General features: G+C 44.3%; 1 protein-coding gene across 7 annotated transcripts in view; it reads right to left on the bottom strand.

Moving 5' to 3' along the window:
* nlgn3a (neuroligin 3a) overlaps positions 1–12,903 on the bottom strand; it is an 89,223-nt gene extending 76,320 nt beyond the window's left edge. For 2 of the 7 annotated variants that reach the window (XM_041943734.1, XM_041943736.1), the window contains exons 1-2: positions 12,783–12,903; positions 2,042–2,101 (exon numbers count right to left, since the gene is read on the bottom strand). In XM_041943734.1, the coding sequence (XP_041799668.1) occupies positions 2,042–2,101; positions 12,783–12,888 (166 nt within the window). In that variant the 5' untranslated portion in view covers positions 12,889–12,903. Of the gene's footprint in view, positions 1–2,029; positions 2,102–11,666; positions 11,727–12,782 lie in introns of all 7 variants that reach the window. The other 5 variants (XM_041943737.1, XM_041943738.1, XM_041943732.1 and 2 more) reach the window with 4 other exon arrangements.
* Positions 12,904–14,805: the final 1,902 nt, after the last annotated feature.

Genomic DNA, 14,805 nt, shown 5'->3' with positions numbered 1-14,805 from the left:
ACTGAGAGATGGAGGGGGTTAGACAGAGCAACCAGAGAAGACAGCAGCTCTCTGGACTGAATGAGAATATGTGGATAAGAGGTGCATCAGCGAAAAGAGGGAGAGAGTGGGAGTTCTGCTTGTGTTCCGACTCTACTTGCCCTTTAACGTGAATACAAATGTTTGATTTTCATTGGTAATGCATGAAGCATGTTTACCGCAGACAAGGAGATTGCTATTACCCGCAATAATAGTAGAGCCACTTGTGAGAGCAGCAGTATGTGAGACAGCTTACGAAGACTTTGGTTTGTGCAGTGTGCTCGATCATCCTTCAGTGAGGACTGAAGTCTCTTCATCAGAGGCAGCAGCGAGACACGGAGGGGTGTCTCTGAACACGGGTGTCACATGTCGGCTCCATGACACTTGAAAACGGACATACTCGCCAGAACAATGAAAATCTCCTGAAACATTCTTGGGGATTGATGGTCCGCTTTGTCACACATGCATTAGTTACAGCGCAGTGGCGAGGATACTGCGGGGACCGTATTGTGCTTCTACGGTGATGCTCCGCAAATAGCATTAGTTGCGCTCAGTAAAGAAAAGACTTGTCACATTTTCAGTGAGGCTGGTCTTGCACAACAGCTTGGAGAGCGAGCCGCTGTGCACGCACGCAAAGACTTGCCAGACAAAGGGATCGGCACTTGTCTGCAATTTTGAACGGACTTAGGGCTACATACAGTGACGCATGTGGGCTCGCTCGGGGGAAGACAAACATACACGTGCGCGCATGCATACGCGCAGTCGAGCCGAAAACTGAAGGCAATTTGGCTCCGGTTGTAACAGCTCGCCCTGGGCTTGAATGAGAAACACCTGTGTGTCAAAGTGGTGCCATGGTAACGCTTCCTGCTCTGTGATCAAGGCCAGCGTGAGGCTTCTTTGTGAAAGGAGAGCCCACTGGCAACGAGGAAGGAGCTCAAGTAGAAACCCTTAAACATCTGGAGAGAACCCAGGCCAGCCAGCCTCAGCTGGGCTTAAAACCCAACGCAGGATCCCCCAGCAAAGCATTAATTGTGCCAACATTCAAGACAAATAAGTGAGAGGATATGGCAACTTGGTGTGACATCCCAGTTTTCCTGCCAAATAGAAGGTCCATATGCCCTAAACATGTGCTCAGGTCCCACACAGCTTCGCTCCAGGCATAAAGACGAATCTTCTTCAACAAATACACACATAATGCGCAAAAATCCAATCTGTCCATAACAAACAAATGGGGCATAAATCAAGGGCTCAACCTTGATACCCAACATCATGCTCGCATCACCTGCCTTACTGTGGGGAGGGAAGACAAGGGCGGGGCCATATCAAGGGTTTGATTTAGATTCAGAGACTTAAGCCGTTTCTGTTGCAGCACAAGAATCGTCTCTCACTCTAATCTCGGCAGAGATCCACCCTGAGCCAGGAATATCCCAAGATAAATATGGAAAGTGAACAATGCGATTGCTGAGCAGCAACTTCCCATTTTCTACACCTCTCGCCTCTAATCCTCTCCAGCAGCACTCCTGAACTGCCGCTCCTCATCTAAATCTGCTGGCAGACCTGGAGAACGGTCTGATATTACACTGCTGCTTCGCTTTGCCTCTGCCATTATCGCCACAAATACAGCTGCTGGCCACACCTTCAGAGGGGGCTCTCACCACTGCCGCTTCCCTCGTAATAACAGTTGCTCCAGTCACCGTGTGAGATATTAAAATGGCTCAACCCGGGGTTGGTTATCTCGACAGCTACTAGATCCCATCTGACTCTGGAGCCAAACGCTCCACTCATCAGCTGAATTTAGATGCTCTGGGGGGAGGAGACCTCACACACACACACTCACACACACACACCCTCTCTAACATCTGATCAAAGACAACATTGTTCTACAGATTGTAATGTGACAGGGGTGCTTGATGACTGCATTTGCAATTAAAAACAAATCAAACAAAAAACAGAAATGATCGGAAAACAGCGACATCTTTAGAAAAGAAACTCATGCACCATCTTTGTTCACCATGGAAAATACCTTCATCTTCATCACCGTCGTTATCCGATAAATCCTCGCCCTGTTTTTTTGCATGGGCCCCTGTTATTGAAACAGGGAGAGACATAGAGAGGCACAGGGAAATTCAAAATAGCATGTTTGGCAACACACAAATGGGAAAAGAGGCAGTTCAATAAAAAGCAGCATTTGAGACCTCATGCGTATAACAACAACGTTAATTTAAAAAAAAGATTCACATTTCGACACTTTGTCAAGGGCTTTTCTTATTAACACTCACAGCATTTAAAGTAAAAGCAATAAAATACAAAAAGATAAAAATAAAACTAAAAAACTTTAAAAAAAAAAGGATCAAAACACACCTTGCAGGAGGTAATCTAAACACACTCCACTGTTATCATAGCATATTCTGAAGCAGAGTCATACACCACTGGCACTTTCAGAAAAAAACCTTTCAGATTTATCAGGAAAACCCTTTGAGTCCAATCCTATATGTTTGGGTAACAGCGCTATTAGCTTAAAGGATTGCTGCAGAAATGAACTGCTACAACATGTAATCCTGATTGGTTTTCATTGCACTTTGGAAATGACTTTTCCAGCAGGGCTTTAGTCTGCCTAAACAACAATTTAGTAACTTTCTGTTTTCTCTGGAATATGCACCTAACATCAACTTCGAACAGTTTAAAAGACCAGAAAAAGGCGAATAAAATGATATTAACAGAAAATGTGGTTGCTGCCGAGTTAAAGAACCTAAAAGTCAGGATTCAGAAAAGTGCTGAATGAGCGGGTTTACCCTACAAGCAAAAGCGCATGCAGGATTGCAACTTCCCCAGAGGTGGTGAGATCTGAATAAATCACATGATTGCGTGTATCCTGTATGCTCAGTTATGTGTGCAGTTACTTCAGCTTGTCTCTTTGACCTAAACAGTAGGTAATATATGCTGCTGTCCTTGTGCTACATGTTAGCATGAATATCTATCCCCTTAGGGTGGCGAGTACCGTGTACAAATACAGTGTACGAGCCCTATCTTCACCTACCACTTACACCGAGGTATTTTCCCATATCTAGATTGGGACCGTGTACCAGCCATGCATAATCATTTCTGTTGCACACAGTCAGTTGGGCAATCCATCAGTCCATCCAGTAAACAGTCCATCATTTTTCTGACAAGCTTCTTAAAAGAATTTTACAATTTTGGTGCTACTCTGACCTTTCATCTAGCACCACTGTCAGCTTCCTCCTGAGCAACGCCTGACACAGTAAATCCTAACGAATCGGTGACCTTGGACTTTTCCTCTGTTGCAATCGCTAGGCCACTGTGAATATGATTTAATATCGAAATGTAACGGGCCGATTGTCATGGAATCCACTGAACCATTCGTGATTTCCTGAAGATGTCTGGCATTTCCCACAGCGTGAAACAGCAGGCGAGGGCCTGACCCTTGCCTGGAACAAACATCTCCTTCTCTAACAGCATAAATAATACATTGTTTATGAAATAAAATGTTCACCTTTTAGGAAAGGTGTACAGTGAAGTTGCTATTTCATGCAGCAAACAGCATATATTTAATGAGTGTGGCCTTCATCTACTAACAACATATGTCAGGATGTGAGTGTCTTGAGACTAAGACTCTTTAAAATGTTATTTCTGTCATTCAGTCAGTCAGTGGTGCAGTTAGAGAAAGACACTACAACATGCATACAGTATGGACACACAAGTCAGAAACCACGTAAACCTCTTCAGCATAGTTAAACAGCTTTTATTTGAATGAATGCGCCGCCATGTCTGAATACTTGATCCAGTGTTAACTGATAGATGCAATATATTGCATAATGTAACAGGCGGAGAGTCATGAGATTTACTGAGTTGATTCAAGCTCTCCAAACTGGAGGCGCCATTTGAATTTGTTGATTTCGCCATCTGCACAATGACCTTGTTCAGTCTGTCCAGATGTGGCGGATGTGTAGAGCATAACGGAGCGCAATGAATAATGCAGCCTGCGCGGGCTGCTATATGATCTGCTATCTTTAGACTTGCAAACATAATCACAGACTGGGACAACTTCAAGCTTCCACTGCTTGCATAACTTCTGTGTCACCCTGTTTGGCAATCTGATGAATGACAGGTTGAGGTGAAGGGCTTGCTACGTGTGGTGCGTCATACTCTTGCAAAGTCATTGGCTAGTATAATGAAAATCTAAAATCCATTAATAAGATACAGTATAAAACTCTTTGTTTGCACGTTTCCTTGGCAATCAAGCCAAAAATCATGTGGATATTGACAACTGAACTGGTTTTAGTTCTGTAGCACATCTACTTCAATACTTCAGTTCAAAACAGTTCAGGTTATTAGAACAGAAGGGGCTGCACTGATGAGTTTGACTCGTTATCAGATGCCAAAACACTGACCAAACCAAAAACACTTCAAATACTACAACAACGGACCATTTAATCTCTCATCGTCACAGTCGCCAGAGAAACAGCAGAAACACGGCTTTCGTGTGAGAAATCTACCTCGCATTGCCGGATAACGCTGCATTATGTCGCAGCAAACGTTCTCCTTCAAGTGAATAAGGGTTCTGTGCTGTGCCACAAAGTGCTCGTCTCAGTCTAAAAATGGCCCTAGTCGTAGAGTTTGGCAGTTATAGCGCTTTAAGGCTGAGCGAATGTCAGAGCAGCACCAGCTCGCAGTCAGGAGCATCTTCCTCGTGTAGGAAACGACTGGCATCAAGATCGGATGTCACGTCTCTCTCATGTAGGCTTCAAGGGAACCTATGAGAATGTTTTAGCAGAATAAAAGCCAGCAATCAAACAGAAGGGTTTTCCTCCTTCAACAGCCTTCTTTATGGCTTGTTAGGGATTTACGCTTATTCTAGCGCTCGCCGTGCCGTTGACGTGGCAAAACAGTGAGGTTATTGAGTGATAGTGCTTCAGACAGGCATAGATTGGATGGCAGGTGTCGACAGGGAAGCTCTGTCACTTTGAATCGCGTTGTCTGGGAGCCTGCCTGTGTGTGGCAAATGCTGGATCTATAACAGGCAAGGCGAACATGTGACATCCATCGTGACTCAGCAAACGAGCCTATGTTTGACCTCGAATCTTTTAATGTTAATGTCGCAGCGAGAGAGTGTGAAATTAAAATAAAACCTCAATGAGCTGACGAGTTCCTTTGCATCGCTGGCCTCCACAAGCCAACATTTGCATCGCCTCAAAACAGAATAACAGCTATTATTCATGTTCCTTGACAAGCAAAATAGAAACCTGTCGCATTTATCAAATCAGGTTCAAAGAAACTGCATTTGATGGGCTTACTTGTTACATAAAGGGTATTGAAATTCAACATTTCACCAGGACGGAACTGCAAACAAAAGACACTCCAGTCGTTGGCTGTGGAGTTTTACATGAATAAACACAAGCGTGCACGCATATCTATGTACACGCGCACACACACAGATATGGAGTGTCCTCAGACTCTAGAGACTTCTTCACTGAATCCAGAATTCACTCAATACATCGTGGAAGGGCTAAATGTTAACTGCCTTTCCTTTGCGGGAAAAAGGTTCGCTGACAATAGATGGGCCTTGGAGTTAAATATCAGAAAGGTCAGAATGTGGAAAGGGACTTAGTGAAATGTGAAATGTTGCAGCCTTGACAATTTAGAGCAGTTATATTCAGTCTCTAATCCTCAGGTGGCCATTTTTCTCTTTCAGAGTGCCTGGATCTGTCTCTCCTCCTGTCCTTCTCCCCTCTCTGTCTCTCTGTCTGTCTGTCTCCATCTCTCTCAATCTGTCTCCCAGTTTAGAGGTTAAGGAACAGCTTGGGAGGGACACATAAGAGAGAATGATGGAGAATGCAGCTAAAAGGTTAAGGAGGCTGTAATCCTGCAGTAAAGGACAGCCAAAACTCACACTGCGCTTCAGCTGTTCCCAAAATAAAATAACAAATAAAAGGCAGCCAAGTTGTCTTTCTGCCTGTCCACGGCTCGATAATGGAAAGAGACAAGTTTAACAGAGACCACGGGCTTCTGAGTATGGTGGCAAGCTAACACACTGGGGTCTCTTACTTCTACTCTTGATCCCTAGTGAACCATTTATTTCCCATCCTCAGCAAAAAAGACTACATTGCACGAATATCTTAGAAAAGCAATGAAGTCTCACTCGGTTTAGTGCTTCTTAGTCTTCAGTCTGTCATTTAAGTAAGAGCTGCACCACGGTTGACTGTGAATCATTACTGATTTCCGAAAGCCAGAACAATGCAGGTATCCAGCCTTCAAGACTTTAACCAGGAGAACAAGATGCACAATGCACAGGCTGGATGTCTTCTTTCCTGTGCAAGCACATTAAGTGCAGTATTTGAACTGCACCCTGCAGTTGGCTTCATGCTGTTCAGACACAACGTTTTATTTGTGGTGGCTCGACACAATATCAGCACTGATCACCATGTATTGATTTTCGATTTTTTTGTCCCACCATATAAACAGGGTAAAATCTTACTTCATTGGAGAGCTATGCACAGCGCATTGATTTGATCAGCCCTTTAACCTTGCCCCTCTCGCTCAGAAACACACTGACGACAGACCTGTCTGTGAATATCCCCTCCTCTCCATGCACACTCTGAGTCAAAACATGATCATGCATAGGAGGAAGGATTGTTGGAGGTTTTTTCAATCCATCCAGAGTTCATGATTGGTTAGTGTCATGAACAAATTTGTCCAAACCTGGCGCATTCGACTTAACTCTAAGGGTGGACCTCTGCCTAAGTCTAAGTCTATCCACGTCCAATCTCAGAAACCCAACTCTTCGAACAAGTAATTTGCAAGCATAAGACGAGCCGGTAGGGGTAACTGCGGTCAAGTGAGTGTCATCAGCAAAAACCCAGTCAAGCGAGCTACAAAGCATGAAAAACCTGCAGTTATTTGACACAATGTGACGCAGTGGAGCCGTATATATATTGTTCAGTTATTTATTTGTCAAAAAGAACGTGCCAATTAATATATTTGCAGTGGAGCACTCTTCAGTGTTATTTGCTAATTAATTTAATTGGGTGTTCCTCCTTCCACACATGCATGCAAACACAAACAAAGGCAGTGAGGGAGAGGACTGCAAACAAGCAAACGTGGCTGTGCAAACTAAAAAAAATCAGCGGTGCAAAAGTTTTATGAGGAAAGAATTGCACTCAAAACGCCTGTTAAACCCCAAGAAAAAAAGCTATGCGTTCGCAAGAAAACTCCACAGGCCACCTTTAATCTCCTCATCTGTGCCAAATGCACTGACAAGTGCATCATTAGAGAGGCATGATGCGCGGAAGAGCATTCTTCAAAACCACAGATTCAAAATCCCAAAGTTTACGAGGATGCCAAATATGTCAGCTATGAAAACACAAGTGTGAATGATTAAGCCCACTTAAAGGGGAGATTTAACGGATATTGTGGTTCAAGGGTCTAGATCTAAGCTAACAGAGATCCTAGCAGAAGCAACAAATAAACAGTGTTTTCCCCTTTAACAGGGCACCACAGGCTATGTCCTCTATTCCTTTTTAGTTTGGGACAAACAAAAAAGAGAACAGTGATATCGAGCCTTGGATTGACTGTGGAAGCTGGACAGCACAGCAGCGGGAGACCTCTGAATAGGAACTTCCTGCTTAGGCCGCGTTTTGCATCTCAAGTCAGTGTGACTGGATCTGCCGCTGGCTGGTTACAGCCCTCGCTGGCTGGGGTCATCAACTGTCCCAGATAGATGATCATAGATGATTACAGAAGTAATTTTCTGTCCAACAAAAGTGGGCATCTGCTCTGTTTTCAAGTCGCACAAGCCAATATTTGTTCCTGTCTTGTTGGAAAGTTTTCGTGCTGTCTGCTCGGTGTGCAGATTTCCTCGGCAGCACTCAGGGAGTAGCCCCTCCTTCCCTGAGGCAGGGTTGAGTCGGCCAACCAACGGGATTACCATGGTGTGTTACTGTCTGCAATGGCCCAGACGCAGTCTAACCAGGATTGGGGCTCTTTCACAGTTTTTACAGCTCTTGAGCATCTGGAGGTCATCTGTTAATAGGAAAAAAATGTCCAGTGTTTCTGCTGGGGTAGTTAATCTACAGGTTTGGCAACTGATCGGGCTGTTCAGTACTGGCATCGGGCTGCGTAACACATGGCAGCCTGCTGCCTGTGAGGGCTGCATAAGAATGATAGTCGAGTGGTCCAAATCAAGCCAAAATGTACAACAGATTTCGCTGCACTTATCTCAAATAGACTCATGATGAGGGATGAATTTAGGAGTCAGGAAGGTTGATCTTGGAGTGTCTCTCAGAAGCGGTGTTATTCAGACACAGACCAGCGTGAAGGACTCAAAGGACGGGTTTTACAAGCGGGTTACAAGCAGCGAAAGAGACATGCTGTAAAGCCCTGCAGAAGATAATGTGCATATTGTATAAACAGGCGGCATGCAGCACAGTGAGTGCACCTTATCACCACAACTCTGCCACAACGAGGATCTCATCAAAAGGATGTGATTTCACAGATCTTTTAAAGTTTGTCAATCAATTTAACAGTGTAAACCTCTTTTAAAGACAAAGATTGACCTCATCAGGGCTTGTCCTCGCAAAATTGACCCATCCCGAGCCAATCTAGCACTCCGAGGCTGAATAGTGCTTAGCTGTGGCCCCGCACATCATTACCCCTCTCCTCACTCCATTCACTTCGACTCAGAGCAGAGAAAATGACTGAGTGATATAACCCAGGCTCCAGAGTCCGCCTCCCTCGCTGCCCTGTGGCCTGTGTGCGCACTATAAGGCCCCTTTAGAGAGAGCAGTGGGCTACAGTGCTGATCTTGCACATTGGACCACCTCCACATGACCTCGTGACTACCTGCTTGGACATCTTGGTCATGCGCTGCTGCACCGGTCTAGCAAAAGAAGGGTCAGCCATTCCTTAAATTACACTGAAGTCAGTGTGAACATCAAATCGTTTCTAAACAAAGAGCAACACTCTTTTGTTTTTGCACAGTCAAAACTAGCTGGTGTACAACAACACCAGCTCGGAATACCAACAAACCATACTGAAAAAAGGAACATCTACTCCAATTTTGTCTTGAGCCCTCCGTTATTCTTTGAATGCATCTGTCTTTGATCTTTCGTCCGGATGTCCCTCTCCCCAGAAATGTCTCCTCCGGGGAGATCGCATGGCATTTCCAGGCCACATAGCATATCATATATAATCCCTCCAGTGCGCTCTGGGTCAACCCTGCTGGATGTGCCCAGAAAATCTCCAGAAGGAGGTGCCCAGGAGGCATCCAGATCAGATGCCTGCACCACCTCAACTGCCTCCTTTCGGCAAAAAGGAGCAGCAGCTCTACTCCGAGCAGATGTCTGAGCTCCTCAGCCGATCTTGATGGCTGAGTCCAGCCACCGTACCGCCGCGATCTCATTCCTTCGGTCCCCGCCCAACGCTTGTGCTTGTAGGTGAGGGTTGGGATGGGGCGATGGGTAAATCAAAAGCTTTGCCTTCCGAGGCAGCTCACTCTTCACCACAACGGTTGGGTGCACCGGCTATATATTACTGCTGACGCTGCACCAATCCGCCTGTCCATCTCATTCTCCATTTAACCCTCGCTCGTGAACAAGACCCCAAGATACCTGAACCCTTTCGCTCAGGGCAGCAACTCGCTCCCAACCCAGAGGGAGCAATCCATCGTTTTCCGGCAGGGAACCACGGCCTCAGAAGTGGAGGATCACGAAACCAAGATCACAGGTGATGCATTTAACAGGGTTGGCGGGCAACGTATTTTTCTCAATTAACAGGCATCACCATTGCAACAAAGGTGCTTCACGCTAGGTAAGAAGGCCATTTACTCTGTCACAGCTGCATACCGTTGCCTGGCAACAATTATTTCATAAAGAGTCAAATACCATACTTTTTATCTGAAAATTAATCACGCTTTCCTCCAGAGGAACCACATTCACAGAGATACAGATTGTAGTGGAAGTGTTAATAAGACTGAATGTGCACAGTGTGTATGACTCTACTGCATTAAACAGGTCTCTATTAAAAGCTTTGCAAACATTGAAAACATATGACCTCATTGGTATTAACCATTTTATGCAACAGATCTAACTACTGGAAAGACACTAATTAAAATCTTTAATGAGGGAACTGATGAACTGTTAAAACAGTTTTCCAATTCACTCCGAATTAGTCAAACAAGACTTTAACTTTGTGTTGGAAACGTTTAATCAAAACCAAAGTATGCTTCAGAGGTTGCTTTCTACATTGCCTAAGAAGGATAAATTATGCTTCATTTGCACTGCTAATTCAACATAAGCCAAGATTAGTAGAAGCAGTTTAAAAAAAAAAAAGGTGCAACCGAAATAGAGAGCGTTTCCAGCAAGACTGAAAATTACAACCTTTGTATTTATAGCAACAGAGAAGCTATGCAACAATCATCTCTCTGCACAATAATGTGTCACAAAACCAACATATGAAACTTATGATAAACCATTTTCTCATTACCAAACATGGGGAAGATAATTGAAAAATTCCAAGTGGAAGGGGAATATTAAAGAGATATTTCTGTGTATATTCCACAACTGGGACTAATTCAGAAGCAGAAGTGCCTGGAGGGCCAGTCTGTCTCTAACAAAATTGGTTTACCAAAGCAGAATGTATGAGCGCACAGAGTGAGGCCAAAAGCTGCCTGCTGCCTCCATGGAAATCAGCAGCAGAGGTCTCCCAGCTGAAACCGAATCTTTACTGTGGAGCGAGATATGCTCAGGATCACAGTCTCAAGGCTACTCGTAAGGTCCTAGCGCCTTCAGGCAGGCTTGTTACCTACAGTGAGATTTCAGCAGTTGCTAATGAAATTGGACTGTGTTTCTCCACGGCTGCGTGTTCGAGCATTTGCCACGCGGATAGATGAAGGCTGTCGCGCCAATAAAATACCCCACCACCCCATATATGAACAATTGTGAATAATAAATCTAGCGGAGAGGTGGCCCTCCACGTTTTTGTGGGAATTAAATCAACGGCTGAGGCTCTGATGCTTTCAGGTGCCGCGTTTGACAAATACTTCCAATAAGCTGCCGTCTTAAGTGCTGTCAGAGCAGTCTGAAACATGACTAAAGTTCTTTGCGTACCAAGTCGAATTTTATCTTTCTAGTATTTCAAAATAGCACTCATGCTTCTGATTTAATCAACAGTTGTATTTAAATGACAGAATATCCCAACTTAAACATGGACAAGCTGTACAATAATGTAAAAAATACATAAATAAATAAATACATGTTATTCTTAGACATCATGATCGTTTGCTTGACAAAGCAGCATTATTTATTTAGGGACCTGCATTTTCACTTCTTGGCACACTCATGGTCTCATAGTCATACCACACTTCAGCACACACACACACATACACACACACATACACACACACACACAACACAGCACAACCACTCACTCATGTCTCACACTCATGTCAAGGTTGATCTCAGTCACAAGTCCCACGTTCATCCCAATTAACACTTTGATTTGGGAGTTGATAGGTGGTGATATTGGCAGCTTTGGAAGGATGCACCCATCACTCTCCTCTCTCTTTCACTCTTTCAATTCCTCTCTTTCGTTCCGTGTTGGCTTTTCTTTTCTTTCTTTTTTTTTTTTTTACATACCTCCTTTTCTACACATTTTCTTGTTGGGTTTCCTGGCACATTCCTTGGATATTCTTTTGACTGTAAAATGAACGGAAAAACTACAAAATAACAGAGAGATCTGGAAAAGATCGCACGTGACATGCAACAACTCAGACTGAGTCAGACCCCCTCTTCACCCTCTTCCCCTCCTCCTCCCACCCTCCCAGCCATCATCAACAACAAGAACAACAGAGGACCTGTTGAGAAAGTAACTGGGGTGTTGCTGCAGAAATATTCCAAAATGGTGGAATGAATTTGCTGCATCCTGGGACACAGGAAGCCCATATTCACATGCACTTCTATTTAAGACCCATTACAGCCACACAGAAGGCAGAGAGGCTAGATTTCCAACAGTTGGTAATTCACATTGGAATTTGATTTGATGTTATTTGACATTGCCCATTTGATTCTCAGAGCACTGAACATTTCAAGCCTGTTTTCTTGTGTGGGTCTCCTTCAAGTGGTGAAATAATGGGGACCATTTAAAAGAGTCGAAATCTGAAACTTTTAGTCACGGCGAAGCCCAATCTGTGTTTGCCTTTTGCACGAAACCAGCTTTCAGCTTTATGCAAGGACAAACTGGACAAAGCAAGGAGAGTAAAGGGTCTTACATAGGTCAGGCTGATGCCACAGGCCTCTCGTGTACCAGACAGAATATTTCACCAACCCTACAGTAGAAGATCATTCACTTATGAGGCAGGCTACTAATCACTAATATCCCCAGAACAGTCAAGACAGTGACGGTAGGAAGGTGCACCAAGTATTTCCAATCTGCTCCTTGTATGATTAGATTTCTTTCTTTTTTTAATTCAGTCATATTAATAAGTCATTAAGTCATCAAAAGAGGAACCTCTAACAGTGGCATGGAAGGGGAGAGTTGATGAAAAGACTAAATGAAAGATCAAGTCAAGATGGGAGGTTGAGATGATGGACACGGACACAGCATGCGCCAGACAACAGGTCATGCTCCGCGCAAAATACAGAGGTGACACAAAATCTTAGAGGAAAGACAGAAAGGAAGGAAGGAAGGAAGGCAGAGACAGAAGAGAGCAGGAGGAGAGGTTTGGTTTCACCCTGTTTCCTCGACACACTCACCATCCTCAGTTGGAACGTAGATGTTTAGATAAAGACAATCCTCGTGTTGATCCTGTATGTATGTCGTAACTATATCCAGGTTGAAGGTGAACCATATTGGCATCATGATCTCTGGCACAGCGTTGTGAATATTTTGGGGGCACACAGGAGCAAAGTGAGTGGCGTTCTTGATCCCCGACCAGGAGGAAGGAGGCTCCGGGGGCATGAAGCGTTTTTCTCCCACCGGGGAGGCGGCGTACGGAACCCCCAGATACTGGTCCACCGGCCCCAGAATCTCACTGGGCAGGGGAACCCTCACCCCTCGGAGTTTCCCATACTGTGTGTTCACAGTGGGGTGGTAGTTCTGACCTCTCACGGCCGCAAAGCACCAACAAAAACTGAACACCCACAAGGACACGCTGAAATTGGTGCAACTGTGGGCACCGTGCCAGTTCTGCGAGGGGAGACGACTTCTCCTTGGAGAAAACCACATGGTCCTCGTGAGTGAGTGCAACTGCAAGTGACCAACATACAAGCCGGGGCAGCCCCTCAGCGAACACACAGGCCTCCCGCTCAGCCCTGCTGTCCAGCCACCTGAGGGACAGTCATCAGCGATACTGGAGCCTGCCGGCTTACAGGCGAGCAGAGGCCGTCACAGATACGCAGCTTCCTCTCCGCAGCGAGGTCCGTATTCGCCGTCCTCTCCCTCTCTCGCTCGCTCGTCAGATCTTCTATCCCGTGCTGCAAGAGAAGAGGACAGGAAAATTAATGACGTTTCCCTGACAGACCACCCGTTTGCTCCCATTTCTTAGTCAGTCATTTTTATTGACTTGTGGAGTTCTTTTCTGTCGTGACATAAAACAGCTCACATAAACACGACAGAGCTCTCCGTGCTATCATCAATCCACATAATGAAGACCTTGCCTTTGACTTGGATATTGCAATTAACTGTTGGGCAACTTGTCAAGATGTGCCTAATAATGCAAACATGACAAGTGAAATTTCAAGGCAACAACTGTCAGTAAGTAATTATTCTCCACTTAAAGGATATGAAATTTAAAAGAGTTTTTGTTTGCTGTCCTCATGTTCAGACTGGCCTTTAAAAGATCCTGTGAAACATTTTCAACCTTTTCTTTAAGAAGTGGCCATATTTACAGGAGAAGCACTGCTAAAACAGCGAAACAGCCAAACACAGAAACATTATAACATGAGCAAAATTACACTTCCTGCTTAAAGTCAATACTGCTGTCAACAAATATTCCAAATTCAAATCTAAAATCAAACTGTAAAAACCAAAACAACACAGACTGATAGTAAAAAAATTAACATTTGATCGTGGAAAAAGAAGAAGCAGCACTACTGCAGTAGCTGTTGGCGTGGCCTGGTTCTACACTTTCTCAAACCAGATCTGGTGTTGAACACTAAAAGACGAACCAAGAAGGTTTTGGTGAGTTTTATTTTGTTTCTGTCGTGTTTGTTTGAAGTGTGTTTTCCGATGATAAAACAACAGTTTCTATGAATGGAGTCTGGTGGCTTTGGAGAGCGTGATAGAGAGTAGCGGCTGGTTCTGGTTTAAAAAAAGGAACTTCAACAAAAACGCCTATCTCTGTGGGGAATCCTTTCCATAATGTTGTCAGACAGAACAACAATCTGAGCCTGGCACTGGCAGAAACACTTAGTTAGTGGACAAACATTAACGGTGCGCAAACTCCTGGAGGGATTACGCTGCAGCCTGTTTCGTGGCTGCTGGCTGCAGCAGCTCTTGCTAAATACTGGAAAAACTTCAAAAAATGTTGTCTCCATTAGTCCCCTGGACACAAAAACATGGGAAAATAGGGTTCATAATCAGATAATAAGTCAAAGGTACTTCCTCCCGTTTGTGACCAACTGGAAACTCGCACAACAATTTCACTGATTGACAATATAATGTAGGTCAAGTGTATATTTCAACAACATGGTATGAGAAATGATTTGTTTATTTTGCAACGTGTGGGTATGAAGATCTATTAAAAGGCATGTTTAAGTTGAAATGAACAAACCACTG

The sequence above is a fragment of the Chelmon rostratus genome, chromosome 9 (assembly GCF_017976325.1).
Source record: "Chelmon rostratus isolate fCheRos1 chromosome 9, fCheRos1.pri, whole genome shotgun sequence".
Taxonomy (NCBI): Eukaryota; Metazoa; Chordata; class Actinopteri; order Chaetodontiformes; family Chaetodontidae; genus Chelmon; species Chelmon rostratus.
Note: the sequence above shows the minus strand (reverse complement) of the source record. Positions and strands in the feature narration are given on the sequence as shown.